This window comes from Peromyscus eremicus, chromosome 16_21 (assembly GCF_949786415.1).
Source record: "Peromyscus eremicus chromosome 16_21, PerEre_H2_v1, whole genome shotgun sequence".
NCBI classification, from domain to species: Eukaryota; Metazoa; Chordata; class Mammalia; order Rodentia; family Cricetidae; genus Peromyscus; species Peromyscus eremicus.
The window spans coordinates 36,626,656-36,653,402 of NC_081432.1; the positions used below are offsets into that span (position 1 = coordinate 36,626,656).

The window sequence follows — 26,747 nt, forward strand, 5'->3', positions numbered from 1 at the left end:
TATCAACACCTAGCAGGGTGGTGCACTCCTGTAAGCCTAGCACTTGGGAGGCTGGAGCAAGGGATCATGAGCTCCAAGCCAGCCTAAACTACCTAGTGAGTTCAAGCCAGGTCAGGAGTACATACAGAGACCTTACTGCCAATAAATAAATGAATGAATGCAGTCTATTAATTAGGAATAAAATGACAAGTCAAAGTGGAAGTTTCCAGATGAATCCTGAGGAATGCTGATCTCTTTGGCATGTGGGTTTGACTCATAATGTCCAGCATACAGAAGCTCACAACGAGTACCTCTTTCACACCAGAAGCACATGATAGCAAGATTTATCCATACATCTGATTTTTTTTCTTTCTCTTTAGGTTTGAAACTAAGAGAACCAAATTTCACATTGAAAAGAACATTCAAAGTAGAGAATACAGGACAACTTGGAATCCGTGTAGAGACTATTGAAATCAGTGGGTATGCCTGCGAAGGCTATGGCTTCAAAGTGGTTAACTGTCAAGCGTTTGCACTGAGTGCCAACACCTCCAGAGACATAGTCATACTGTAAGTATGTGCTTGTCACACTGGTTAACTCAGTGCCTGACTTTCCACTGCTAACACTAGAGTCCTTTCCCATAAAGATACATTTCCATACTTACAAGGTCTTTATCGGGGCTACAGAGATGGCTCATTGGTTAGGAGCACTGGCTGCTCTTCCAGAGGAGCTGAGTTTGATTCTCAACACCTACATAGTGGCCAACAACCTTCTGGAACTGCAGTCCCTGGAGGAACTGTCCTGTTCTGGTCTCTGCAGGGTCTGCATGCATGTAGTGCACAGACATACATGCAGGCAAAATACGCATACACACATGAACATAAGTAAAAAAAAAATTTTTTTAGAAAGCTCAATCACAAATGTGTTTGGTTTTTTCCACTTAACTTCAACTGAAATTTATATATTTTTGTTTCCATTGTAAAACTTTCTCTGTCCTTAAATTGGATCAGATAATCTTAGAAATACTTTTTTAAAAACCAATTTCAATATTATTTTTAAGGTTGTTGTAAAGCATAAGATGTTAGTGTGACTTGGAAGTGTCTCAGCCACAGAGCAGAGGCCTGTGCCATTGTTTCTGTGTGTTCTAAGAATGTGAACTTACTCAGAAGACAGCGTTTAGGCCCTCAGTATTAGATGCAGTTATTTTAGTAATTGATAACTTATTACAAAGTAATGACTATGACCTCTGCCCTTGATTAGAACAATTCTATGACTTCCTGTGGCTGTTTAACCAGCACTTTCATGTATATTACCACATTCATATACATATACATTGCATATATTTCTGTAATGAGTATGTACATACATCACTTCACCGGCCACCTAACTGTCCAGGGCGGAAGGCGGCACCAGATCAAGGTCTACGTAGAGAGCACAAGAGGCCCTAAGCAGTACGCAGGGAGTGACAAAAGAACTCTAGGAATGGGTGGCTGGTTTGTTTTGTTAATAAAGTCATTGGGAAGAAAGCCTAGATCCAAAAACAGAGGGGCCAGAAAAGAACCGCGGGAATCTGTTTGAAAATGACCCTCACCGCTGTCCTCGTCTTAGGTTTACTCCAGATTTCACTGCCTCCAGAGTTATTCGGGAACTGAAGTTTGTAACAACCAGCGGCTCCGAGTTTGTGTTTGTACTGAATGCCTCCCTTCCGTACCACATGTTAGCAGCCTGTGCAGAAGCCCTCCCCAGACCCAACTGGGAGCTAGCTCTGTACATCATCATCTCAGGAGTAATGAGGTACAGTGCGTTCCTTCAGGTTGGTTCTCAGTCAGGGCCCACTCTGCCTCTCACTTTCTCAAGGATAGGTATCCCAGCAGACAAAGCAGACACCCCTGACTTGGTCAAGTTGTATACTGGTGGGAACAGTTACACCTGAACCATTCTTGGGTGGCATATACAATAAAGAGTCCTTTTACCTTTCCTACTCACTTAACAAATGCAGTCTATGCTGATTTTGTAAGGAAGAAGGCACAAAACACCAGGTAAAGTTGCCTTCCTTGGGCATAGGTAATTAACGTAATTGTGTGCCTGAGCAACAGAAAACAGAGTAGAAATACATTTGAAAGCCTTTGTCTCCTTATCTTCTTTCAGTTTACTTCCTTATGTATTGTAGAGCATCAGATATAATCGCATCTAAATTAGTTTATACCTACCTTGCACATCCTTCAGGGAACAAGAGTTGAACCTCCATCCAGTTCCTCTTGGTTAGGAAAGATTAGGCTGCAGGTGTCTCTTCTGACATATTGTCTTCACATGAAGCTTCTGGGTACGGTCCTGCACTTTTACAGTTGCTCTGCAAAGGCTGCAGGGACAGTTCAGTGGTTAAGAAAGAGCGCTGCTGCTCTTCCACAGGACCCAGGTTCAATTCCCAGCACCTACATGGCAGCTCACAACTGTCTGTAACTCCAGTTCCAGGAGATCTGATACCCTCTTCTGGCCTCCATTGGCACTGCACGCATATAGCACACCAGCATACATGCAGCCAAAACACCCTACACATAAAGTATGTAAGTTGATCAAAAACAATAAAGTTGGTGTGCAAACTTCGTTTGATCTATAATGCTTCATTTTTATCTTGTCTTTTAAAATGTGTTGCAGGCGTATCTAGTTTTTTTTACATTGTAAGTCTCCCCCCCCCCAAAAAAAAATATATATATTATTCTTGTCTTGGCAAAGAGTGCTGACTCCTCCCTCTGTGCCCCACAGTGCGCTGTTTCTCCTGGTCATTGGAACAGCCTATTTGGAAGCTCAAGGAATTTGGGAGCCGTTTCGAAGGCGACTATCCTTTGAAGCTTCCAACCCGCCCTTTGATGTGGGAAGGCCATTTGATCTCAGGAGAATCGCTGGTATTTCATCTGAAGGAAAGTATGTTCACATGCTGAAAATCCACTTTCTAGTACACATAGACTTGCTGGATGTAATTACAAGAAACAGAAATGTATCCTCATCCAGGGTTAAAAAAAAAATCAATTCTGCCGGGCGGTGGTGGCGCACGCCTTTAATCCCAGCACTCAGGAGGCGGAGGCAGGTGGATCTTTGTGAGTTCAAGGCCAGCCTGGTCTACAGAGCGAGATCCAGGAAAGGCGCAAAGCTACACAGAGAAACCCTGTCTCGAAAAACAAAAAACAAAAAACAAAAAAAAAAAAAATCAATTCTAACCTTGAATCTGGCGCTCAGTTACTGAGAACTCATACAAGATTTTTTATCAGGGACAAAATCTGCGTAGATATTAGTTAGACCACTAACCTGATCTATAATTTCCAGAGGGAATGACTGTAGAAGGTGTGGCTCTTGCCCCTTCCTGCTATTTTTTCCTAGTTTCTCTTTGTGATAGATATACTGATGAAGTTTTTTCGTAGTATTAGGTTGGAAGTTGCTGCTTACTGAGTTTTCAATCGATCCATTTTTCAGCTTGAACACGCTCGGCTGCGAACACAGTCATGGTAGGGGTTTCTACAGCAGCTCGTCCTCCAGACCTGGTCCGGGGAGTCACAGGCAGTGTGGCACATCAGTTCACCCACACAGCAGCCACAGCAGCAAAAACTCAGCTGACGTGGACAATGTCAGAACCAAAAACAGTTCAAGTATGTCGAGCAGGACTTCTGCACAAGCAGCCACCTCACAGTCTACGAGCAAAGCAAGCCCCCTAGTCTTGGAGGCCAGTGCAGTGACCCAGGGTCACACAGCCAGCAGAAAGTCCAAAGGGGCGAAGCAGGGCCAGCACAGCAGCCAGCAGCACAGCCACAGCCCGCTGGAGCAGCACTCCCAGCCTCCACCACCAGTGCCTCAACACCAGGAGCCACCACCGCCAGAAAGGCTGTCTCCTGCCCCCCTCCCACACTCTTCCCACCCAGAGCGGGCCAGCAGCACACGGCACAGCTCAGAGGACTCCGACATCACCAGTCTCTTAGAAGCCATGGACAAGGACTTTGACCACCACGACTCCCCACCCCTAGATGTGTTTACAGAGCAGCCTCCATCGCCATTGTCAAAAAGCAAAGGTAACCCCCTCCTCCCCTTCAGAAGAACAAGCATCTGAGGGAGGAGGCGTGGTCAAGGAGCAGTCAGGATTGTAAGCAGTATAGGCAGCACTGTGGCAAGTGTTTGGTAGCTCGTACCTGTTTCCTGGGTGAAGCAACAGGTCTTTTGTGTCACAGGGCAAACAGAAGCAGCCAATAGTCATAAAAGATAGAGCTGGCCGGGCAGTGGTGACTCACGCCTTTAATCCCAGCACTCGGGAGGCAGAGACAGGCGGATCTCTGTGAGTTCGAGGCCAGCCTGGTCTACAGAGTGAGATCCAGGACAGGCACCAAAACTTCACAGAGAAACCCTGTCTCAGGGGGAAAAAAAAAAAAAAGGGAGCTGTATTCTCCTCTTGCTTCTCAAATCAGAAACCTTTTGGATGGCATATCCGGTTACCCTTTCAGCTGCCTGTAATAACTGTGTTATGGCCGTTGTTAAAAATTATTTTGAAAATGGAGCTAAAACCAAACCCATCTACCCTCAAAAATAGGGTTTTTAGCTGTGCATAGTGACACATCTGTAATCCCAGTACTGGTGAGGCGGAGGTGGGAAGGTGGTCACAAGCTTGAGGCCAGCAAGGCTACACACTGACGACTCTTCTCTAAGTAAGAAAAGGGTACAAAAGAAGCAAATGAGATAATTTGTGAAACCAAAGATGCTGTCCCTACAGGATAGGGACAGCAGAAAGTGACAGCTTTTTTTTTTTTTTTTTTTTTTTTTTTTTTTTTTTTTTTTTTGCTTGTTGGCAAAAGAGTAAGGGATGTGCCAGACAATGTGGGTCAGGGAAAGCTTTTGCCTGAAGGAGCCTCACAAACAGGAAAGGTGTGAACAACAAAGCCAGTTGTGGGGTAATGAGACAAGAAATGCCAGAGCTAGGTCTAACAATGAGGCATGAGTGTAAGGTTTCAGAGTGCACAGTGTGGGCAATAGCAGATTCTCCAGTGCAGCCTTGGATGTAAGCTGCTGAAGTATAACAGGAATCAAACTTACTGGCAGTAACAAGGCCTCAGATTAGAACAATCCAGAGCCACGGAGGTTGGGAACTCAGAACTTTGGAAAGAAATGTGGCATGTAGACCGTGTGATTCCCATGGCAACAAGCAGGCTCTCATCAATTCAGCTGGGTGGTACCACCAAAAATCATCAGTCATGGCACATTTCATTTCAAGCAAGTTAGGGGAAAACAGTTCTGGGGGGAGGTGGATTTCAGAGTTACAGATAAGGTACATATAAGGTAGGAGACCAAGGGAGAAAAGATTCCCATGAGTGTGGCGTGTGGCTCCTCGTGGTGACTGGGCAAGTGCATGAGCTGCAGCAGGACCAGGCCAGGTGTCCTAGTTGCTTTTCTATTGCTGTAACAAAACACTGACCAGGCAATGCTTGTAAAAGGGGGAGGGAGGTCATGGTTCCATGATTCTCATGGAAGGAAGCAGGGCACTGGAGCAGGCGCTGAATACTCACATCTTGAAGCAACAGCCAGGAAGCAGAGGGATACTACTGAGATTAAAGTGGACTCGTGAAAAGCCCACCCCCAGTGACACACCTAACACTTCCCAAACAGTTCTTCCATTTGGGGACCAAGTATTCAAATAAATGAGCCTATGGGGGCCATTCTTATTCAAACCACCACATTCCACTCCCTGGCCCCCATAGGTTTGTGGCCATATCACAGTGCAAAATGCATTTAGTTCAGCTTCAGAAGTCTCCATTGTAGTTGGTTGTTTTTTACTCTTTACTCTTTTTTGGGTCCACCACTCAGCTCCCAAATAAATCACATGGAGTCTGTCTTCTTTTTTTTTTTTAAGATTTAATTATTTATTATGTATACAGAAGAGGGTGCCAGATCTCATTACAGATGGTTGTGAGCCACCGTGTGGGTGCTGGGAATTGAACTCAGGACCTCTGGAAGAATAGTCGGTACTCTTAACCTCTGAGCCATCTCTCCAGACCCACATGGAGTCTTACTTTCTTATGAATGCTCAGCCTTAGCTTGGCTTGTTTCTAACCAGGTTTTCTTAAATTATCCCATCTATCTTTTGCCTCTGGGCTTTTACCTTTCTCTATTTCTATATATCTTTTCTTTCCTTCTTATTTTGTGTCTGGCTGGGTGGCTGGCCTCTGGCATCTTCCTCTCCTCCTTTTCTAGTTCCTCAATCTCTCTTCCCAGATTTCTCCTTCTATTTTCTCTCTGCCTGCCAGCCCCACCTGTCCTTTCTCCTGCCTTTCTATTGACCATTCAGCTCTTTATTAGACCAGTCAGGTGTTTTACACAGGCACAGTAACACAGCTTTACAGAGTTGAACAAATGCAACACATCTTTGCATCATTAAACAAATGTTCCACAGCATAAACAAATGTAACACATCTTAAAATAATATTCTGCAACTTCTCATAGTCTTTCAGTTTCAACACAGTTAAAAAAATCCAAAGTCTTAAGGACTCAAAGCAGTCTCTTAACTGTAACCCCCATAAAATAAAAAAACAAATCACATACTTCCAACATACATTGGCACAGAATATATATTATCATTCCAAAAGGGAGGAAAGGGAGCATAGTGAGGAAATACTGGACCAAAGCAAGACTGAAAACCAGCTGGGCAAGTTCTGCAGCTCTATGTCCAGTGTCAGAGGGCTTACATGGCTCTGCCCTTCCAGCTTGCTGAGGATAAGTCACTTCTCTTGTGGGTTGCTTCCACTTCCTGCATGTAGCGCTCTCTGGCAGGCATCCTACAGCTCTGTTGTCGTAGCGCTTTGGGGTCGCTAGGGTGATCCCGGCCTTTTACTCCTGTATTCTTTATGACTCTCAAGCAGAACCACAAACAGCTGGTTGATGCTGCCTGTGTGGGATGGAACCTGCGCCCTCCTTGAGTTACATTTGCATGAGCTTTGACTTGGTGATTTGGGGGACCAGAAGAGATCTAGGGCTAAGGGACTCTCTTCTTTCCCAAGTTGAAGGATCAGCTGGTGCGGTCTTGCCCTGAGGTACCACTTCTGTATTCCATTTTGCATCAGGCCTTGAAACTTCTCAGCTTTTGGAGCATAGGATTTGGCTCCAACATTCAATTTGCTGGGGCTTTCTTTTTCTTCAAGTTGTACATTTTATTTTTCTTTTTGCCCTACTTACTCTTTTTCCTTGTAGAACTGCATGACAGTGGTCACTAGTAACCATGAGAAAGAATCAACATTAGGCTGTCTGGAAATCTCCTTTGCCAACAAAAGTAGACCCAAACTCTTCAGCCTCAAGCAGATTCTTCAGGACAAAAAGTAACCATTCTATGCCAAAATATCACAAGAATGGTCACTAAGGTTCTTACCCTCTGAAACCTCTCGAGCTTGGGCCTCCATAGTCCACCTTGTCCCCAGCACTACTGTCTTCCAAGCTCCCACTAGGCTAGCCCATTGAGCCCCGCCTACAGCATTCACCACTTTCTTAATCCAAAGCCCCAAAGTTTTCCACATACCTCCAGAAAGCAGCATGGTCAGGCCCATCACAGCAGTGTGCCTCTCCATGAAACCAGAAAAATGAAATTCCAAAGGTGATGGCGTTGGGTGCTAGCATGGTTGAGGAGGGAGGATGCACTCATGCAGTACCCAGAAAACGTGTCTTGAATGAGGAGCAGGAGAGCATTGGCTTTGAAGTGAGGGGATTGCCATAAACCTGTACAAACCCGTAAAGTACTGAAGACAGAAGTTAATTGTAGAGGCCTAGATGAGACTGAGGGTATGGCTCAGTGGGGAAGTGCTCGCCAACATGTACAAGGCTTCTTTGTTTCTCTAACCACTTAAGAACATAAGTTATTCTCCACTCTCAAACCACACAAAACAAGCATAGGTCAGATTTAACCCACACCTAGGGTTTGCCACTCCGTTATAGATGCCAAAATTTTCATCCCCAGGGTGGCCAGGAGCAGGGGCATTGCTTGAGATAAGCATCAAGCGTCAGTAGTCAGGTCAAGTGTGCAGTTACTGTTTCCACTGTTGTGTTTAGAAAGGATGCCTCCCAGAGACTGCTCTGACTGGGTCTGTGGGCTCACGCTGAGGGGCTAGAATCTGGAGACTTCTCTGCCTCTCTCTAGACCCTGTAGAGCATAGTTCCACGAGGCACGGCTCTACTTTTTCAGTACTGTATTTCTGGCACCTGGAACATGGCTGAGACTATGTTGTGGTTGCTTCTGGTAGCATCCAGATCATTTAAAATAGTAAGCTTCCTGTTTGACTCTGTACATAGCCAGTGTGACATTACATGGCACTCCTGTGCCAGTGCTGTTCTCAGGGCTTCTGTAATTCCTCACTGTGACCCTGCAAACAGGAAAGGCCAGGATGGCATCCAGCAGCATGGCTCAGCTACCAGGGTTTTAGCACCTCCAGGTGATGCCAAAGTTCATCTGACAGTTTCCTCACTGATAGTCTGTCTCCCCACACATTCCAGAGGCTTTCAGGATTCCTTTCAAAGCTCCATCACTTTCTGGCAGATATTTTCAGGCCAATTTGCCAGATCAGCCAAGTCTACACATACTCACCAAACTGTACCTGTGAGATGAGTGTAGTCCAGTGCACGTCAGCTGTGTCTCAACAAAGTCAGCGTTTTAAAACAACCTCCTCATAAAGCCAACCCCAATTTGGACAGCTTTAAGTCAAGAAGGAAAAATCATAGAGAAAGAAGAAACTAGCCTCTCTCCAAACAGAACTTTACAAGTTTGGCTTTGGGTTTGAAGCTTTTTGGATCAAGCTTTGTTATTCCTCTGATTTTCCATCCCCAGGGAAAGGAAAATCTCTTCAACAACGCAAGGCTAAGCCTCCGAAGAAGCCTGAGGAGAAGGAGAGGCGGGGAAAGGGAAAGCCCCAGGAGGATGAGCTAAAGGACACCCTGGCGGATGACGACAGCTCCTCCACCACCACAGAGACCTCCAACCCCGACACGGAGCCGCTCCTCAGGGAGGTACAAAGTCCTGTCTCCTGTCACTCCTACTGAGCATGTGTCCTCAGTGTTTTCAGGCATGCCTACACCCCTCCCCCTGCAGAAACCACCCCGGCCCTGGGATCTGATGATGTCATCTCACCTGGGGAAGAGCATTTCAGAATATTAGTTAGAACCGGAAACCCTGCTGAAAAGTTAGGGAGCAGCCAGGATAGTAATCATGCTACTTCATGAAACCTGTTCCTGGCTTTAAACATCACAGGGGAAGAACTGAACAGTTCAGTTCTATAGTCATGCTGGAAACAGGCTTTCAGTGACAGCTCACACACACACACCCCAGGCAGGAGCAACAGTAACTCCCAGAGGGAGTAGGGCCCAGATACCAGTAGTGGTCACCTGGAACCAGAGCCCAGCCCAGGACACGCTGGCACATGGAGAACATGTCCCTTCCTTTGAGTCAGCAGCTGACAAGTGATTGAACATTCAGAATAATACTGCTGAACACCTGGCATGTCACAGCTGTGCACATGTCCAGCATGTGAGTTGTAAATGCTGTGCAGAAACGCAGGCCCTGGCTCTGCTTTGGCATTTTCCACTTTAGGGGAGTGTATTCAGATTTAAAATGGTCTGTGCAGTGCTTAATGCTGTGGACCAGAATCCAGCTTCTGGTTTCTGTCTAGTGGCCTAAGTGATCCGTTCATAAGCATGCCCAGCTCTGTCCATTGAGTGATTTAATGTTTTACCTCAGACGCACAAGTACATCCCACATGTCCTCCTGTCCCCTCTGCGTTTCCTTGCAATTGACCTGGTGCTCTGCCTACTTCCATATAATTTGTGAGTTGTATTGGAGCATTGGACTTGGTTCCTATTTTAGCAAATACCTAGAGAAGCCGGATACCAGTCACTAGCCTTGAGTGGAGTCCCAGCGGTGTCAGCATCTGGCAAGCATTTTCATCCCAGGACCTTCCCTGCCTACCTTTCCAGCCTCTTTTCTGGTCACCCTCAGTGTCTCTTCTTTGGCTAACTCGGCCACCATCATTCTCTATACCACTAGCATCCTTCCCACCTCACTTGTTCATGCCTTCTGTTCCCACATCTTCTGTACCATATGCTTCCTCACCAACAAGGCTTAGAGCTCACTCCTCCAAGTCCCATGCCTGCTAGTCCTGCCTTCGATGGGCTTATTCCTACTGCCCAGCACCTTTGTGCAGAAGCCATGGACTGTATTTCTTCTGACTGACCTCAGTGTGTGGGTTGTCCATCTCACGGCATCCCTATTCTACCCATTCTTTGACCAAATGTGTATTGAGCACCTAAGTGCCAGCTAGGTGCTTGGGTAGCAATGCTGGACAGAAGGCCTTGCCCTTTACTTAGCCAGCTCTTGGGCCGGAGAGGTGTCTCTGCTGTGAAAGGATAAGGCTCACAACCTTCCAGAGAGCTCTTGCTCTGGGCCCTACGTCTTACCATGGGTTCAGAAAGTCCCTGAAGGCATAGGATAGGGAGGAAGGTGGCCTGAGTGACACTACCTGTTGTTTATTTACTTTCAACAGCTAAGTAAACTGGCCTGCTAAGTATAGGCTGCCTGTTAACCACACTGAGGCCAGACAGATGGTGGATTGTTTCTCCCATGCTTGACCCTGACACCCATGGCTGACCACTTTGCTGAGTGTGCCTTGCCCATCAGCCCAGGTGCTCTGGGTCAGTGTGATGATGAACCAGGTTGTGTTTGGTACACCGCCCACTATGTGCGCAGCTACCTAGGCAGCATCAGCAGTCTTTGAGTGGATTCACAGCCTGGTCAGGAAACAGCTCCCCTGAGCTCACATGTGGACATGTTAACATGTCACATTACTCTAAAAATGCTCATTGCATGTTTTCTAATCTGGCCAAGGGCCAGAAGCAGCAATGGTGGCCAGTTTGGTAGTATGGGCTTTACAGTGCAGCTTTAATTGCCTAGGCAAGCTGCTCAGTCAGGCCAGGTCTAAGAAATCCTCTGGGCTCTGCCATGGCCAGAGGACATTTTCACAGTACAGGCCACACTGCTGCCATGTGTGTCTCCCTCTCTCTAGACTTGATGACCCGGGGGAAGCGACTTTGTCTCCCTGGTAACCCCACTGCCTGGCACCAAGCTGATAGCCAGTAAATGTGAGCTGAATAAGTGAATGGGTATTCATGCTCCGCCTCCTGGTGGAGCATGTGCAGAGCCGTACACCTACCACAGCACTGTGGCTAGTTGCAGTGGAATGACTAGGTGCCTCCCAGATGCTGTCTTGGGCTGAGCTTTGTGCTAGGGTAACACATGCTGCTGCAAGTGTTTGGCTTTGCAATAGTCTTTGCTGGATCTTTCTTATAAGTGGAGACAAGATTTTACTCCCTGTACTTTAATAAGAAGCTACTAATAGCTGCTGCCACTGCCCACCTTCTCGTTAGGACATGCATGTAAAACTAAATGACCTTTATAATTCAGACTCATCAGAATACGATTACACTAAGTTTAAAGCAGCTGCAAAATTGACAGCTACAACAGATTTCAAGAAAGGTGTTTAGGGGGACAGGTGTGATGGTATATACCTTTAATCCCAGCACTCAGGAAGCCCAGCAGGTAAACGTTGAGCTCAAGGCCTGGTCTACATAGAAAGTTCCAGGCCAGCAAGGAGCTCCACAGTGAGGCTCTGTCTGAAAGGGCGGTTGTTATTTCTGTATATTTGACATGTATAGCTGTTACCTTAGGTTTTGTGTCTTCATCGCAAATAAAACCATTTACAGTCATTCTGTTCATCCTCTGAGCAACTACATGTGCATCTTTTACAGGACACAGAAAGGCAAAAGGGAAAACAAGCCATGCCAGAAAAACACGAAAGCGACATGTCTCAAGTGAAGCAAAAAAGCAAAAAGCTTTTAAATGTTAAGAAAGAGATCCCAGCAGATGTGAAAGTCAGGTGAGTGTCAGGGGTCACTGCTGGAGCCAGGCATCACTCTAGTCACTCTCCAGGGGGTTTGGGCCCCCAAAGCCAAGGGCTGCCTCATGTCTAGCACCTGCTGTCACTGGTTAGGGACATCCACCTGCTCCTGATGCCAGGTGTGTAGAGGGCAGGGTTAGCAGTCTGTTGTGAGAGTTGGGTTGAATTTGTTCCCAGGCTGAGAGCCAGTTCAGTTGTGCACAGAGGTAACGGTGGTTCAGTCTCAAGTGGGAGTCTATAGCTTTCTCAAGAAGAGCTTGGCGTCTGCTCTGTCACTGACCTAGGGGTCTAGAAGTCTGTGCTGTAACCTTGGAAGAGCTTACTCTTCCCTAAAACATGTTCTGGGATGGTGTCAGTTGGAGGGATGAGACGGCTCTGCTGTGGGAGAACTCCAGGACCCACAGGACAGGCTTCAGGTGGGCCTTGTCTGCAGAGAATGAATGTGTGAGCTGCTGGGCTGTTGACTAAGATTGTTCATAGTTTCATTCAACTGCGTTAGCATCCTCGGATGAACTGATTTCAGTGTTAGCACCGCGGGAGCTGATGTAGAGGAAGGTGGGGAAGAGATGTGGGAAGGAAGGGCGAAGGCATGTCGTGTCAGTGTTGGTCTGACCTCAGATTTACGAGGGTACTTCAGAGATTGTCCTAGACAGGCTACTGCTGTCTTGACGGCTGTCACCCGCTCTCTTCTTCACCGGTCCCGGTGCCCGAGCTACACTGACTGCTCTTGTCTACTGATTTTTCTCAAATCAGTTGACCATTATTAGGTTCGATCTTGAAGACTCTCTTACCCTTGTAGACAGAATCACTTCACGTCGGTTGGCTATCGTCCATTTTCCTTAAAAGCCTTAAACTTTTTTCTAGAAACCATCTGGCTTAATTTAGGAATATCGAGTTAGCAAAAAATAAAATAGTTTGGCACCTTTTTCTCTTAAAACCCATTAATTGTACAGTGGCAGAGTTGAGCTTTGTAAAGTAGACGCTCCCACCATTACAGATGACTTTCCCAATGTGACCCACCCGGCTGGGCGTCCGTGTCTGTGGAGTCTTCTGCCATGTTTAGAATGTGGGATTGTAAAGTAACCGTGTCAGCCACAAGTGGAAGAAGGGCAGGAGAGGCTGTGTAACACTGTGTGTTTGTAGTCGTGCCCGGAAATGGGGTGGGGAGAAGGCTGGAAGGCTGTGTAACACTGTGTTTGTAGTCGTGCCCGGAAATGGGGTGGGGAGAAGGCTGGAAAGCTGTGTAACACTGTGTTTGTAACCGTGCCTGGAAATGGGGGGAGGGGGAGGTTTGGTTTGGTTCCAGTTTGTTATACTACTTAAAATTGTATTGATCTGGGCTAACAGAAACTGTCTGGTTTGTTTGGTTTGGTATCTCTTTAACTAATTTCAGAAATACTTAGGGAGCCTGGCATGGTGCTACACACACCTTTAATCCAGCACTTGGGAGGCAGAGGCAGGCGGTTTTTGTGAGTTGAAGGACAGCCAGGCTACGTAGTGAGACCCTGTCTCAAAAAGAGAGAGAGTCAGAGAGAGAGAATTTTGTGACATATGCAAAAACAAATGTCCTTTGGCCCTAGTCCCTTATAAATATAGCTAAACAAGTTTCTTTAAAATGGGTGTGCTTCGTGTGAAGTCACACTTTGCCTTCTTTATTTTCTTGGTTTGCTGGGGAGTAGGAGAGCCATGAGTATTTGGGGGCCACTGGGTCTGGGAAGGTAGATCTATTCTAGCCTTTGAACTGTGATGTGAATCAGTACGGTGGTTTATTTTATACCTAAAACCTAGCAGGAATTGGCAGCACCCTAGAAATGAGAACTTGGGGTGAGAGTGGAGTCAAGATGGGGGATATAAAGAACTTAAGGGCCAGAGCAGGGTAGGGATCTAAGGATGTGCTGAGGCCACACACACAGGTTGGGGACAGGAAGCACGGCTCTAAAAAAGCTGAGTATGGTTGTGCATTTGGTACTTCTAGCTACTCAAAGGGTCAAGAGAATCAAAACTCAAGGGCTAGCCTGAGCTGCACAGAATTTCGCAGCCAGCTTGGATGACTCAATAGGTCTCTGCTCAAATATAAAGAAAATGTTGAAGATGTAGTTCAGTGGGAGAGAAAGTGAACAGCATACACAAAGCCCTAGATTTAGTACCCAGCACTGGAAAAGAAGAAAATAAAATAAAATGTGCCCAAAAGTAAGCCTTTGGCTTTTCTGCCGTTAACAGCCAACACTGGTGGTTCTCCCCCAGGGGCTACTGCCTAGCTGTGGTCAGCCTCCCAGATCCACCTTGGTAGGTGTCACAGAAACAGCTTTGTAAAGAACACCTTTGTTACCCACAGGCAGTACTACTACTGCTACCTTACTTAAGCTGATACCTAGTTCTGCAGTGGCTGGAACTAGGCTCCAGCTCTTTGTCAGATCTCTGTTGGAAAATACATTCAGGGCTCCACTGTGGCAGAAGTCCTGGAAAGACTCACCTGAAGCACAGCTGCCCTTGCTGGCTCCATGCAGCAAGTTCATGCACACATTTCCCTAAGCAGGCATTCAGACCCCTCATCTGTCTCCAAATATGCACCTCAGCACACTGTCTACACTTAAGACAGCAGAGGTTAGGCGTGCACACGCGCACGCACGCACACGCACCAGCAGTCCCAGAATGTTTAGAGCACAGAGAGTCCCAAGTATAGAACTGGGCAGGAAACCCTATCAACAAGGCATGCAGTTGAACTATGGGATAATTATGCTCTTAATGACATACACCCTTGCTCCAAACAACAGGATAAATTGGTTTTATTGCATCCTTGTTTTTCTTTCAGTTCCTTCGAACTCCCATATACCCCCTCACTGGAAAATAAACAGCGTAGAAATCTCCCAACCAAGATTCCTCTTCCAACTACACTAACAAGTGGATCCAAATCACGAAATTCCCAGAAAACAAAAGGTATTGTCAGGTTGATCACAGAGATGTTTTCATGATTCTTTGTTTTCATAACTGTCGAGTGGCTGGTAGTCTGTCACTAGCTGCTAGTTGTATTATGAAGCCAAGGCCATGTTGAGGATTCGGTGAAGCAGACTCGGGAAAGCAAACCCTCCCCATTAACTTTCCTTTCTGATTCTGTGCAGGTACAAATAAGTTAGTGGACAACAGGCCAGCTGGCCTCTCGAAATTCCTCCCCAACAGTCAAGAACTGGGGAGTACCAGTAGCTCCGAGGGTGAAAAAGACTCTCCCCCACCGGAGTGGGACGCTGTGCCAGTTCACAAGCCCAGCAGCTGTAAGTAGGGGGGTAGCAGCCGCTGCGTTCCAGGAGCTGCCCCCAGCTCCACGTGCTGCAGGCTGGGGATGTTTTCAGAAGAGATCATTGTGGGTGGCCCCACTACAGCCAACTCAACTAGCCAGCAAGAGCCCAGAGTGCATCTGTCTGGCCAGGGGCAAGGATGCTGTTGGAGACTGGGGTGTTTACACCAGAGAGTAATAGAGGATTCACAGTAGGGCTCTTTGCTCCAGGGAGCTGGTGTGTCAACACACCTTTCTCTGGCTAGGGAGGAGAGTGACCGTCCAAAGGTGCTTTGCTTTCTAGGAGTACTGCCTGTGGGTCCTCCAGTGTGACTCCACAGAGTGCAGTGCTCTGCAGAGATGCATTCACTCCCAGCTCTCTTTACACAGCCTGTGTGCGTGTTTCTCCCATGGGTCCCCTTCCTGACCTTGCCTCAGATTTGGTAAGCCCACTCTACTAAAGTAAGGTGGAAATCTCACTCGTCCTTTCAGCCTGACATGGAGACCAAAGAACCAAGAAAAGGAGGTCCTAAGAGAGCAGTTCTCAGCCTGTGTGCTGCAGTCGCTTTGGGGGTTGAACACCTCTTTCACAGGGTCACACATCAGATACTTACATTACATTACGATTTATAGTAGTAGAAAAGTGAGTTATAAAGTAGCAGTGAGCATAATTTTGTGGTTGGGGTCACTACACCATGAAGAACTGTATTAAAGGGTCACAGCACCAGGAAGGTTGAGAACCGCTGTCCTAAGGGTCGGAGGAGACAAACTGTCCCAGCTCTAGCACTGACCGTCCCCTCACCGTTGTGTGAGAGTGGACCTGCACTGGCTGCTTTGTGCCAAGGAGGAAATGAGAAACAGAGGTACAGTCGGGTTGAGTAGTGAAGGTTAAGAGGAGGCATGGGTACCTGAAGCTCTGGGTCAGCTGAGGGGGAAGAAGCTGGGCATTGAGGTGAGGTGCTCACCAAGCACTCCGCCTCTACCTTTGCACCTTTGTAAATGCATGAACCAGCCAAAAATGCTCCATGGAGTCTGGTGCCACAGTTTGCCATCAGACTGTCCTTACCTTTTCGAAGGTAGTGAGAAATACAAGTCTGGTCATTCAGGAGGTCCGAACTAGTGGTACATACCTGTTGGGAGAATGATTGTCTCCTTAGAGTTCCCTGGAACTTTGGGACCTTCCTTTGCACCAAGGAAGCAGGATCATGCTCCCCAGGTCCTGTTCCAGAGGACTGTTCTGAGGCTAGTAGGTGAAGCTCTTTGACGTATCTGAACAGATCTGTGGAACTGAGCACCAGAGAAGGGGGTGCCAGCCTTCTAGACACTGACCCTAACCAGCAGCTAGCCACAGTGGCAAGGCCGTAGGCCCCAGCTCCATGGGATTGCAGGCCTCAGCAGGGAAGCAGTGAGAGACGCAGGGTGAGTGCCGAAACTCCTGCCAAGTCCTCCTCGGCCAGCTGGAGGGAAAGCTGATGCCAAGGCCCGTGTCTGTACAGCCCCTTTGTGCTTTTCTAGCTAGAGAAGACCTTGGTCTGGTCCCAAGCCCTGTAACCTGCTCTCCCCACCACTCTCACTGCATAGCTCCACCAGGGCTGTGCTGCCTCTGATGTGGGCAGAGGAGCCAGAAGAGTGTCCAGTTGATGCTGTCACTGTCCCTTTGTGACACCTCCACTGCCTCAGCTTGCATTCTTCCTGCTCCTCCCTTTGAGCGTCCATCTTTCTTCAGTCACACCTCTAAGTGTCTGTTAGCAGGACACTGCTGACTTCAGAGCCCTTGGGTCGTCCCACTGCGTCTGAGTTAGGACAAAGCACTTGTCACAGGCACTGTGTCCCGTGTATAATGGGTCAGTATCCACCTGGCAGCCCTTAGCTGGAGCTTCGTCTTGGTGAGGTTTCTGTTGCTGTGATGAAACACTATGACCCTAAGCGACTGGGGCGGGGGGGGGGTATTTTCTTACACTTCACATCACGGTCTCTCTTCAAAAGCAGTCATGGCAGGAACTCAAGCTGGACAGGAACCAGGGAGCAGGAGCTGATGCAGAGGCCATGGAGAGGAGTACTGCTTGCTGCCTTGCTCTCTGTATGATTTGTTAGGCATCCCCGACCATCTCACGGGTAGGGGATAGTACCTAAAGCCAAAGGTTCTCTAACTGCATGAAGTGATGAGTTTTGGCCTCCTCTCTTCTCCAGCTTCAGGCCTTATTCCAGAAGGCTTGTCTGACCTCCTCAGTTTCATTCCATCTGCATTTGTCAAGTGCACCTGCCCTGCTGGGCCTGTCCACACCAGCTTCCCTAGGGCAGCGCTCAGGAGAAACAAGCCAGCAGAGGGCGCTAGTCAGCTTTCCTGCCGCTGTCACAAAATAGCTGTCTGGGCTCTGGGTGGCAGGCCCGGCCCACGGGCAGCTGACTGTTGCTTTTAGGGTTATAGCAAAGCAGGAAGCATGACAGAAGGGTGGAGCGGAGCAGAACTGCTCAACTCTTGGCGGCTGGAAGCAGAGAGAGAGGGTCTAGGGAGAGATGGACCCTTCAAGGTCACACCCCAGCTTCCTAACAGTTAGGAAGTTACTAGATTAACAGTCTACTCAGATGTTAATCCACTGACACCCTCACACTGAACACTGCTGCTGGAGCAAGCCTCCAACACTTTCCTACTCTAAGATTTCCTCCCCAAGCCATGCCAGAGCATAGGCTGCACCAGTATTGATCTTTCACCAGGAAGGTCAGAGAAGGGGCCACAGGAAGTGAACAGGGAAGGAGCTGAGCATTTGTACAGAAGTCACCCTTCAACAGCAGTGTGTCAGATGAGCACTGGGTGTGGACAGCAGCAGTGTGTTAGATGAGCACTGAGTGTGAACATCAGTGTGTCAGATGAGCACTGGGTGTGCACAGCAGTGTGTCAGATGAGCACTGGGTATGCACAGCAGCAGTGTGTCAGATGAGCACTGGGTGTGCACAGCAGCAGTGTGTCAGATGAGCACTGGGTGTGCACAGCAGCAGTGTGTCAGATGAGCACTGGGTGTGCACAGCAGCAGTGTGTCAGATGAGCACTGGGTGTGCACAGCAGTGTGTCAGATGAGCACTGGGTGTGGACAGCAGCAGTGTGTCAGATGAGCACTGGGTGTGGACAGCAGCAGTGTGTCAGATGAGCACTGGGTGTGCACAGCAGCAGTGTGTTAGATGAGCACTGAGTGTGGACAGCAGCAGTGTGTCAGATGAGCACTGAGTGTGGACAGCAGCAGTGTGTCAGATGAGCACTGAGTGTGCACAGCAGCAGTGTGTCAGATGAGCACTGAGTGTGCACAGCAGCAGTGTGTCAGATGAGCACTGGGTGTGGACAGCAGCAGTGTGTCAGATGAGCACTGGGTGTGGACAGCAGCAGTGTGTCAGATGAGCACTGGGTGTGGACAGCAGCAGTGTGTCAGATGAGCACTGGGTGTGGACAGCAGCAGTGTGTCAGATGAGCACTGGGTGTGCACAGCAGCAGTGTGTCAGATGAGCACTGAGTGTGGACAGCAGCAGTGTGTCAGATGAGCACTGGGTGTGGACAGCAGCAGTGTGTCAGATGAGCACTGGGTGTGCACAGCAGCAGTGTGTCAGATGAGCACTAGGTGTGCACATCATCAGTGTGTCAGATGAGCACTGGGTGTGAACATCAGCAGAGCAACAACAGAGCAGCCGGCCACCTTTGTGGCCAAGAGTGAAGATGGACAGGCTGCAGGCTAAGGAACGAGAACGGTGTCAGTGCCACTGGCATGGAATCTGCACAGAGCAGTCTGTAGTTCCAGAAGCAGGACAGACTCAGGGGAGGGCGGGGAAGGGGGCACTGGAGCCTGTGGGGTGCTGTGCAGAACTGGGCGGAGCCCCCCCCATGCACCACCATTAGGAGCAGCACCAAGGTGCGCACAGTAGCGGTGTGAAGTGATAGATTTTCTGTTAATTACTCCTGTTTCCAGTTGATTGCAGACATGGCATCAGAATAGTTTTCTAAAGTGTTTAAAGCAGCTGGATAGACGCTCTGTTTAAGGCCCAAGCATACATACACTGAGAGCTCGCAGCCTCGTAGACCAGACCACAGCTGCCCCTTCACACTGAGGCTGAGAGAAGGAATCTCCTTGGACTTGAGGACAAGTGCGCTTTACTTGCTGCAAGTTTAGCCCTGGGAGAAGGCCCAGCCTCCCTCGGGTGGGTCCCCAGGCAGTGGCTTCAGTGAAGAGGGCGACTACCCTGTCCTTCATTTGTGGAGCAAGCACCTGCATTCCCTGAAAGCCCAGGGCACAGAGAGATTGGAATCTCCCCTCTCTTTGGCACCTCTGAAGGGAACGCACAAGAGGCTCACTTTGTGTTCTTTATAGAAGCACTTGAATTTCAGTTTTAGAATATCGAAAATAACTGATTTTGAAGAGTCCAGATTAAAATGTCACATTCATGGGACCTTTTGTTCTTTTCCAGCCACTGACAGTCTTTACAAGCTGTCTCTGCAAACCCTCAATGCGGACATTTTCTTAAAACACCACCAGACCTCACCGACACCGGCCTCCTCTCCATCTCCGCCCACCGCTCCCTGCCCGTTCACATCCCGTGGCAGCTACAGCAGCATTGTCAACAGCTCCAGCAGGTAGGCCCACGCCAGCACCCGGTTGTCACGGTGACACTAAGCAGCAGCCACACCCTCAGCCTGGCAGACCCATTTTCCATCACTAGGTCCCTTACCTGGGGTTAGCTCTTCCTGTTAGAGGTTCCTGACCCAGCAGTGATCTTACTCTGTCCATGCACAAGTCTGTTAAGTGTTCTAGAATTGTGTTCTCATCCAAGAGCCAGGCAAGCTTTAACCTAAAGGACAGAGCAGTGACTTGAAGACACCAGTTATTGACTTTGGCTTTGCAGCTAGAAGGATTTGTCAGCGTGTGTAAGGTGCTGTGTAAGTGACATGTGCGCAGAGGCAGGTGATGTCCCTCTGTACCAACCCCGTCTCGGTACCTCACAGGCTTAGTTCCTGCTGTCAGGCAGCTCCCATGGTGGTCAGTGGAGTCAGTGGCCGGCAGAACAGTGCGGGGGCCCTCACTGTTTGTAACCATGTCCCGGGGAAGGAGGCCTGAGAACGGACCTGTCCTGTCTGTCAGCACCACCAGTTAGCTGACAGCTTTCTTTGCTTAGTGGCCTCCTTCAGAGTCTTGAAAATGTGGTCTCCACCTTTTCTGTCCCTCAATTGTGATGCCCGTCTTGGTCTTTCCTAGCTTCCCATTTCCTGTGTTTCCCCTCATTTGCTGTGTGATTAAGCTGTCTTGGGCCCCAGAACACGTTCACAGGGCTTCGCTGTGTTCTGAGCCATCCTGGGCTGTCATCCCTGGGTCTGGAGCAGCAGAGCCCCGCTCCCACCCAAGAAGGTGCCTGATGCTCTCCGCTGTAGGCACCAGCAGTGAGGGCGCTCTCTTTGCTTCTTCCTCAAGTGACACGAAGGCAAAGCAGCCGAGTGGAGGCAAGAGCAAGCTGACAAAGGCGGCCTCTCTCCCGGGCAAGAACGGCAACCCCACCTTCGCTGCAGTCACCGCAGGCTATGACAAGAGCCCGGGTGAGGACCTGCCCCCACGGCTGCCACACCTGAACAGTGGGCATGACGGGTGGGCTTTGTCCAGCTCTGCCCTGCACTGATGCTCAATCCTTGTTGCAGGAGGGAATGGCTTTGCTAAAATTTCTTCAAGCAAATCAGATTTTCCCAGCAGCCTTGGCATTTCACACATCCCTGTTGACAGTGATGGCTCAGACAGGTAAGTGCCCACCCTTCATCTGTCAGAGGTTGCCATGCCCTGGGTCAGGTGGGCATCTTTCCTAATCGCACACAGCAGCCACTCTGTGGGTCTGCCTTTGTCTTTGCTTCCATAGCTGAGCCCTCTCCTTGGAAAGCTGTGATGGGCCCATTTCACTCACCATCATCCGTTGTTTTATTTTCCCCTTTGAACATTCAGCTCGGGTTTGTGGAGTCCTGTCAGCAATCCAAGCAGCCCTGACTTCACCCCCCTCAATTCGTTCTCGGCCTTTGGCAACTCTTTTAATCTAACAGGTGGTAAGTATTTAACCCTAGGTCTGTAAGTCTGTTTGGCGTGTTGGTGACACTTTGTAGAGGAGAAATGGCTGTGGTCTGGGCAGGGGGTGCCTTTTCCACTTGCTTCATCAGCCAATAAGCTATGTGCAGCTCTCAAGGGTGCGGGTTGTGGAGGGCTTCTGGGAAACACCGCACAGCCGCCGTGTGGAGGGTCCTCCCTGATAGCCCCGCTCAGGGCTAGGCAGGACACAGTGCACAAGTGCCTGTCGGTCGGCCTGCGCTCCAGAGCACATGCCTTAGAGCTTCTAGGGGCCTCTGGTGTGAAGTCGACCTCTACATGTGCCAGGCACAGTGTGAGTTCGAATTAGCCGCAAGGTCAGTGGTGGACCGCTGCATCCTGACGTCATCTAGTGATGGGTTCAATGTCCAGATTGTGTGCCATGTGTGTAGTTCTTGAGAACATCCCAGACCACCACAGAATGTGGGGGGAGCTGAGGAGGTGTGTGGCCGCTGAAGTGCATGGCACTGAGTGACTCTCATCCCAGTGATCGCAGGGGCACTCGGCCCACCCTCTATTTCTGCAGTTTTCAGCAAACTCGGGCTGCCGAGATCCTGCAGTCAGTCATCCCAGAGAAGTTGGAATGAGTTCAGCAGTGGCCCCTCCTACCTTTGGGACTCTCCAGCGACAGACCCCAGCCCTTCCTGGCCAGCCAGTTCCAGCTCACCAACCCACACAGCCACTGTGAGTACTCCAGCCCCAGCCCTCTTGGTCATTACCGGTGTTGCCCTTGGACTGTGGTTACAGTCACAAGCAGCAGAGCACGGTGGGTAGGAAGGGGGCCGTGTTCTCGGGTTCCACTGTTTCTCAGGTTCTGTCCATGCCCACTGTGCTCTTCACGAGCAGGAATCAGGACGTCCTGAGAAAACTGAGCAGTGTGGTTCAGGCCCTCCTTACAGATCTGTCGTGTGCAGCCTCTCCCCTCCGGGGAGCTAGAGCACAGGTGTGATGTGACCCGGGCTGGCTGAGGCTCCAGCGGCCGGCTGGCCGGCCTGCTCCTCCCTCCCACCGCAAGCTGGGAAGTTCTGAGAAGCACTCACCTTTCAGCTCCTCTTTACATTTGCTCCTAACTAAATTTTCTGCAAAGACTGTGTCCCAAATGGTCCTCTTGCCAAGAAAATAATGGATTCATCCTTCACAAAACGATGGCAGAAAAATGTGATCTACCTGCACCTTTGCCTCAGAAACCCCTAAATCACACATGCATGGTAGATGGGGGTGCACAGGCTTCTCAGGCTGTTAAAGAGCCCAAAGCTTGTCTCCTTGGAAACAGTCTGGCATCAGTTTCCATAGCACCTCAACCGTTCCTAAAAGGCGGCCACCAAATTCTCTACACACATCGGGTGGTCGTTCTGTTGCTGGGGCTTTGCAAGCCACTTTTCCACCCCACTTGTTTAGCTTTGCGCCTTGATTCAAGTCAGGACCCACCCAGGCCTGTGCCTCAGGGATACCCATGCAAAAAAAGCAGGCTGGCTGTGCTGGGTCCACCAGCTGGCCTTCACCAGCCTTCCTAAAATGCCACAGCACATGCCCAGACCCGCTGTGTCTAAATATACGGAATATGCTTTAAAATAAACAAAACGGAGAGAAGTCTGTGGGCCACTCCATTCATGTACGATCTTGTGTGAGCCTTACCACTTCCCCTGCCTGCCTGCCTGCCTGGCCCACCTCCTGCTCACTGTGGGTGTTTCTGTTCTGTCACAGTCCATCCTTGGCAACACCAGTGGCCTGTGGTCCACCACTCCGTTCAGCAGCTCGATCTGGTCCAGCAACCTCAACAGCACTCTCCCGTTCACCACTCCAACAAACACGCTGTCAAGCATCAGTCTCATGGGCTCGGAAAACTCCACCACTGCCCACGCTCCTTCCGCCTCTGGTCCGGCTGACGACTTGGGACAGACCTACAACCCCTGGCGGATATGGAGCCCCACAATCGGAAGAAGAAGCTCTGACCCTTGGTCTAATTCGCACTTCCCTCATGAAAATTAAAATTAAGCAAAAAACAAAAGTGGGGGCCCCTCATCTAGATCATGATATGCCAGTTTCCAAGACAGCTTCTGAAGGCCCTGACTGCTGTTGCTTCCCTCCCCCTCCCCTCCTCTTTGCAGGGCAGGCTTGTTCCACTCGCTTCTTCCAGATCTTTCTTGCAATTATGATACTCTGAGATTTGCTGTTGTGCTTGTAGACAAAAGTCTGGACTCAGCCACAAACTTCTACGACCTGTCCATCTGAAATCTTGACTCGCCCAGTTCCCCACCTGTCTCTTCCCTGCTTTCTTTATCTGTAAGAACACAAATTTGGCATTACAGTTAAGGGAGTAATTTGAGTTGATTGACATGTCCTGGCATGTGACAATTTTACTAAATTACCAAGTTTGGTTTTTAATAATTTCACAATATTATGCGCCAAGATCTAATTTTAAAAATGTATGAGGACTTTGTGCTGAAAATACAGAGTATTTTTTTAAAGTAAGGCTATCTTGGTTTAAAAGCAGACTACAGAAACACGTAAGCCAGCCTAAGAACAATGGCTGAATGTAAAGCATCCAGTGGAGACCACACGCATTTTCTGTGCTGTTTGTACTTGAGGTATGTACCATTTGTATACCTGAATTTATTTTAAAGATGAACTGAAATGCACATAGCCAAGTCTTGACATAACAAGATTGTGTATTTCTTAAATACAACTTTGTGTTGTACTTTGAAATAAATGCTTTTTTCAAAAGCCTCGAATTGTTTTGTTCTGTTTTCTTAACACACAAGATGCCTTTCACACCACGGTGGGCCATGGTGTCATTGCATGGCCCTCTGGGGTGGATAGGTTTAAAGAATTATGTGGTTTCTCGTGGCTACAGGCAGCTGTGGTCTCCTAAAATCCCCTGACTATGGAGGATCCCTGACAGAAAAATTACCTGAAGCCTGTTTGGATTCCTCCAGGGAGAGGCTTTTCCTCCACCTCTAACCGAAACAGAGCAGCCTAGAAACCAAGTGGCCAACACCCTTGACCACTCCTGGGTCAGCACACATCTGAAGCCTTGGGATCCCCACAATGCACTCAGCTTCTAAGAGGCTGTGAAGTCCCATCTGGCACCACTCAACTCACCCTTCTCAAAAAGGGGCTCGTGCCAGCTCACCACTGCATGCTGTGACAGCGTTTCCTGACACAGGAGTGTGGTGACAGGAAATTCTGTGGCTTAAGAAAACGAGGGAAGAAGTAGAGGCTGGGTGGATAAAGCGCTGTAGCGAGTTCAGGTCCCCAGGATCGCCACAACCCACGTGTGCAAAGGCAGGTGCGGTGGCCGGCCACCTGGAATCCCTGTGCTGAGAGGCAGACACACCGAGCCCCCAGGACCAGCTGCACTAGCCAAAGGATGAGGTCCAGGGTCAGTGAGAAACCTGCCTTAGCAAATAAAGGGGACCATGAAGAAAGATGCCTGACATACCTCCTCATATGCATGCATGCATGCGCGCGCGCGCACACACACACACACACACACATATGTACTGTACATACATACACATCACACATGTACAGGTGTGTACCACAAGAAGCAGATATAAGGGAGAAGTCGGTCACAGGAAAGGCCTGAGATCACCTACAGGAATGCCCAGTGTTGCATGTCTGTACTTGGGGGCAGTTGATGGGGGCGAGGGGGTGGGGGAGCAGTTAGAAGGAGCCATTTACTTACCAGGATAGAAAACCTTCAGCATTTTAGCTACTGGCTGGCTGGCTGGCTGGCTGGCTGGCAAGCAGCACCATGTAGGAATGCCAGTACATGCCATCTGCCACAGGCCCCAGAACCAACCGTAGAAGAGGCACAGTCTAGAAGGCCCAAAAGAAAGGTGTGCGCGCACCTAAGACGTTTTTTTCTTTTTAACAAGTTGTTGACCCTTTTCCAACGGTAAGTATTTCTCCAGAAAGAACTACACAGGCAGCGAGTGGCAGCACACCACAGCTATCACACCTGCTCCTAAGCTCCCTGGAGGCCCTTCCTGCTCCGGTGTCCCTTTCTTGTCTCTTTCTGGGATCTTACAAACTTTTGCTGGGTAACAGCTGCTGAGCAAGTGTTCTGAGGCCAGGTACACGGAGAAGAAATCAAGCCGCCTTCGATGGGCAATGCAGTAAAGCCATCCTATAGTGTCCTTGGGAATCCAGCCTTCCCAGCTTTTTGTGAAAGTTCACCAGAACCAGCAAGACCACTACGAGTTGCCACTTAGGGCCGCTGGGCTTCCTGTACAGCTAGTGCTGGGCGGTAGAGCTGGGTCATCAGCAGGGCATCTTGTGCACTTGCAAAATGAGGGTGGATTCAAAGTGTACAGTCTCTACACCAAGGGAAGAGCGAAGGTCTCTGCACAGGTGAAGCAGCGTCACAGAAACGGAAGGGCTGGAGGGATGGATGGCTCAGCAGTCAGTGCTCTCGCTGCCCTTTCAACCACATGTAACTCCAGCTCCATGGATCCTATAGCCTATTGGCATCTGCAGCCATACATACGTGCCCATACAATCACACACAAACATACATTCACATGCACATACAATCACACACATGAACACAAAAAGTAAATCTTATATATAAAAAATAAAAATAAAAAGATAAACGTTAACCAGAAAGTTCTACTTTGTTTGGGGTACAGTAGGGATCCAACTTGCTTGCTCTTAAGAATCCCCTGAGGCTGGGCGGTGGTGGCTCATGCCTTTAATCCCAGCACTCGGGAGGTAAAGGCAGGTGGATCTCTGTGAGTTCAAGGCCAGCCTGGTCTACAGAGAGAGTTCCAGGCTAACCAGGATTGTTTCACAGAGAAACCCTGTCTCAAAAAAAAAAAAAAAAAAAAAAATCCCCTGAGGCCCAGGCGGTGGTGGCATATGCCTTTAATCCCAGCACTCAGGAGGCAGAGCCAGGCAGATCTCTGTGACTTTGAGGCCAGCCTGGTCTACAGAGCAAGATCCAGGACAGGCACCAAAGCTACACAGAGAAACCCCGTTTCCAAAAACAAAAAAACAAACAAACAAAAAATCCCCTGAGGTTGCCAAATTTGTCCCTTTTTTCAGTTCCCCTTTCACCCCATGCGATGACCCTTGGCTGACTGAGGAATACCATACAATTGTAAAAAGGAAAACCGGGGCTTGGAGCTGTTGCCCGTGTTTCTCCAGATGTTTCCAGCAGCGTGTATCTGAGCAAGGCAGGTGTGCAGGTGTGCTCAGCACCCACCCCCAGGCTGAGAGCTAGATTTTGAGATGGAAGGACAATGAAAAAATCAGGCAGAGAGACCCAGGACAATATAAGAGGCAAAATAGCCTGGCATTTGCCACCCAGCTCCACAGCCGGAAGGGGGTGGGGGGTGTGGGGAGGGTGTCTCTCTCCTGGGAGGGGGACCTCCAGCATGGCTGCGGGCATTTCCACCCTCAAGCTTTCAGCCACTTCCAGGGTAACCTGAGATCTGTGC

At 49.0% G+C, this 26,747-nt stretch overlaps 1 protein-coding gene across 2 annotated transcripts in view; it reads left to right on the plus strand.

Moving 5' to 3' along the window:
- Tmem131 (transmembrane protein 131) overlaps positions 1-24,030 on the plus strand; it is a 167,584-nt gene extending 143,554 nt beyond the window's left edge. For both annotated transcript variants that reach the window (XM_059244018.1, XM_059244017.1), the window contains 14 exons: positions 360-546; positions 1,586-1,771; positions 2,741-2,899; positions 3,446-4,035; positions 8,817-8,995; positions 11,786-11,913; positions 14,747-14,871; positions 15,054-15,203; positions 19,655-19,820; positions 20,653-20,774; positions 20,874-20,970; positions 21,169-21,266; positions 21,830-21,987; positions 23,008-24,030. In XM_059244018.1, coding sequence (XP_059100001.1) covers positions 360-546; positions 1,586-1,771; positions 2,741-2,899; positions 3,446-4,035; positions 8,817-8,995; positions 11,786-11,913; positions 14,747-14,871; positions 15,054-15,203; positions 19,655-19,820; positions 20,653-20,774; positions 20,874-20,970; positions 21,169-21,266; positions 21,830-21,987; positions 23,008-23,292 — 2,630 coding nt within the window. In that variant the 3' untranslated portion in view covers positions 23,293-24,030. The remainder of the gene's footprint in view (positions 1-359; positions 547-1,585; positions 1,772-2,740; positions 2,900-3,445; positions 4,036-8,816; positions 8,996-11,785; positions 11,914-14,746; positions 14,872-15,053; positions 15,204-19,654; positions 19,821-20,652; positions 20,775-20,873; positions 20,971-21,168; positions 21,267-21,829; positions 21,988-23,007) is intronic.
- The last annotated feature ends 2,717 nt before the right edge of the window (positions 24,031-26,747 follow it).